Here is a 3085-nt window from a genome sequence, read left to right as displayed (position 1 = left end):
CTTCGTCCGCCGCGGATCCCGCTCCCGTCTCTCTTTTACTTTGGAGCTTTTGGGGCCGGCCTTGTGGCCCCGCAGCTCCTTCCCCCACAGCATGTCGAGGCGTACTACCTCGACAGCCGCAACCCTGGGGCCGGATGGCTCACCTGAGGGCCCAGGCTGATGGTCGCCTGTCCCGCCATCCTGCGCACCCTGCGCGGCCGCCGCGTGTGTTCGCGGTTGCGCGCTCGCCTCCTCCTCTTCTCCTCCCTCCACGCCCTCAGCAAAAAAAAGAAGGGGTTTTTTTGTTCAGCCATTTGAGTCTGATCCCCACACCGCGCGAGGCTCCGCCGACCGGGGTATACCCCCACCGGGCCACACCGACCGCGAGACATGACCACGGACGCCGGTGCAGCCCGGGCCCCCGAGTCCTCCCGGGGGAGTCGGCATATGCCACAGGGCGGGGGGATGCCGCACCCCGCCACTGGGCTCCAGCCCCCTACTCACCCCCACGCTCAATGCGTGGGGGTTTTCAGGGGTTCCGCAGCTCCGACCCTGCGGACACCTCGCGCGGGCTTGCCAAGGCCGGGGGGTCCCACGGACGGGCGGAAGTGTCGAGGGAAGCCCTCCCCCCCTTCACCCCGACCCGCCGCGGCGACCAGCGTGGTTGCGCCTTCCGCCGGGGGGTAGTCCGCGCTAGGAAACGCGGGCTATCGCGCGGGCCCCCCGGCACGGGGCGCGACAGGGGGCGTGACACCCCTGAGGCGCCCCTCGTCCGAGCAGGCTGCCGGGTCCGGGACACTGCCCGGGACCACGACAGCCCCCCGCCAGCGACCCCCCGGACCCTGCCTGGGAAACGTCCCAGCGGCTCCGGAGGGCCCCGTGCCGCCGAGCCCCACCTCGGAATACGTCCGAGCGGCCCCGGCGACACGTCCTCTCGACCCCGAGCCCCGACCCGGAAATAAGTTCCGGCGGCCCCGGAGCAGTGTTGCCAACTCCACTTCTGCCTGTCTACTAGATGATGTTTTAAATCCTACCAGAATCCTACTAGACAAAAAAATTTGAATTATTTGTTATGGCACTTGCAGACTAATGTATGTACAAACGCGACGCGCGATGTAAGAGACATTATACGATTGTGGTTTGGGTAAAATTTTATAAATAATAAAATACCAAAACGATAATAAATTGCACATATATATTCATATAACCATATATATTCACATATTGCACATATATATTCAGCTAACCATAATAAATTGCACATGAATATTCAGACTACCCTAGTAGCACAGTGCATTGACCAAACGTTGGTTAAACATTGGCCCAATATTTGGTTGTATTGGGCCAATGTTTAGCTAATGCACTGTGCTGTTAGGGTAGTTCGCAGAAAAAATAAAAAATAATCAAAAGGAGTCCAAGATAGGATCATCCTCATCTTGTGTAAATAAATCTTGCTGAAGTGGTTCCGACCTTTGAACATCGTCAAGTATCACTTCATCTGATGCAGACGTACGGGGTGTATATGCAGCAAGAGTGCCTATTTGGTCCAGTACTGATGTTGGGAATTGGTAGGTAGAGCAACACAAATTCAAGCTACGAAAGCCAGCACGAATTATGAGGATTGCTACCAAAGTTGAATCATCGAGCCTATTCCTGTGAGGTGATTTAACAATTTTCATTTGACTGAGTGCTCGTTCAATTTCTCCATTTGACCAAGGTAGCACTAGACACTTTATGGCAAAATTTACCAAATCCACAAAGGGATTTTCTCCAGCAGCATCCTTATACTGTAGGACCTCGACCCAGAAAGGTACAGTCATTTCTGTATTCTTCCATTCCACGAAAGAAATTTTCAACCACTGAAAGTCTATGTTGGTTATAATTTCTGGAGGCTCTTGCATGAGCTGTGCAAGCGGTATCACTGACGGTTTCACTGTGCGTAAACAACTTTCTGGAGCGAGAAGAGACACACTCTGAAGAACCTCTATGTTGTCTGGAAGTCGCAGCTGCAAGTTGCTTACTAGAGTTGCAACAAAACTGATGCATCTCAATCTGATGGCCATCTCGTCGTCAACATTGAGAAGTTTGCTGGAACGTGCTTGACGCATTTTTTCTTCAAACGTATAGCCAAGGTAAGGCTTTGGATGTAGGTGATTGTTTACGTTAACGGTGAGCAAATTTTCTTTGAGCCCAGAAACAACGATTCGCTTTGCTAGTCCTTGAATAAGAAGAGTCAAGGATTTCAAAAGCTTCACAGGATCGTTTCCATTTGTCTGGAAGACTTTATTCACCTAAAAAGAAAAGAAGATATATTTAATATAGACAGCTAGTACATATAATATGTATGCTTTGGTCAGGGAATTTTCAGGGAGAAGTTTTTTGTCAATATCGAATCAATGCCTCAATGAAATCTATGTTAATAACCCATCGATATTAAAAAAAGTCAATGTTAACGTAAATTGTGACATCAAATTGACAAAAAGATAAAAGAATTCTAACTAGAATACAAAACTTTGTTTACCTTCTGGGCTTCCTCGAGAATAGGTTGCAGAAACAACAAGTATAGTTCGTTGCGAACATCGGAATACATGTTGAAGAGAAGTTCAGCTGTGAAGCATTTGTCGTTCCCTTTCCACAATTCAAAATGCAAACGTAGCTCTAGCCATTGTTTTACGATGCGAGTAACTGCTTGGGAGATAGAGAGCCAGCGAGTATCAGCTACCTTAAGGATCTTAAGAGGATTATCTCCATCATTGAGAGTGTTATACAGGGCCTGGAAATGTCCTTGCCGATCAGCTGACCTAAAAATCCGCCGACATTGGTTATTACACTGCACCTACATCGAACCCAAAACTCAACACTCCAAAATCCAGATGCATATAGTTACAAGAAGTTCAAAGATCATGAAAACATTGCGTGCTTACTTGCCTCACTGAAATATATACTAACTGGAACGCGCGCTAGAGCTGAGTCGTGCGTACCGAGAGAGAGCATCGTCGAGTGGCGTCTGTCATTGTCTGGTTTATAGGGTGGTCGAGAGTGGGGACTGTACCTTTCCGTCCCCACTCTCGACCACCCTATAAACCAGACAATGACAGACGCCACT

The 3085-nt window shown here is 49.7% G+C and overlaps 1 protein-coding gene across 1 annotated transcript; it reads right to left on the bottom strand.

Moving 5' to 3' along the window:
- Positions 1-1294: 1294 nt before the first annotated feature.
- LOC105565955 lies at positions 1295-3071 on the bottom strand. The gene is made up of 2 exons (XM_012019581.1): positions 2501-3071; positions 1295-2270 (listed from the first exon to the last, which is right to left on the bottom strand). Exons 1-2 carry the CDS (start codon positions 2567-2569, stop codon positions 1383-1385), a joined length of 957 nt encoding a protein of 318 aa, XP_011874971.1. The 5' UTR covers positions 2570-3071; the 3' UTR covers positions 1295-1382.
- Between the last annotated feature and the right edge of the window lie 14 nt (positions 3072-3085).

Source organism: Vollenhovia emeryi, unplaced genomic scaffold, assembly GCF_000949405.1.
Source record: "Vollenhovia emeryi isolate VEMERY1.0 unplaced genomic scaffold, V.emery_V1.0 DF943357.1, whole genome shotgun sequence".
Taxonomy (NCBI): domain Eukaryota; kingdom Metazoa; phylum Arthropoda; class Insecta; order Hymenoptera; family Formicidae; genus Vollenhovia; species Vollenhovia emeryi.
This window is presented reverse-complemented; position numbering and strand designations above follow the sequence as displayed.

Coding starts and splice junctions, on each gene's coding strand:
- LOC105565955 (XM_012019581.1), bottom strand. CDS start 2,569: ATGTATTCCGATGTTCGCAACGAACTATACTTGTTGTTTCTGCAACCT. Junction 2,271..2,500: donor TTCTCGAGGAAGCCCAGAAG/GTAAACAAAGTT, acceptor TTTTCTTTTTAG/GTGAATAAAGTCTTCCAGAC.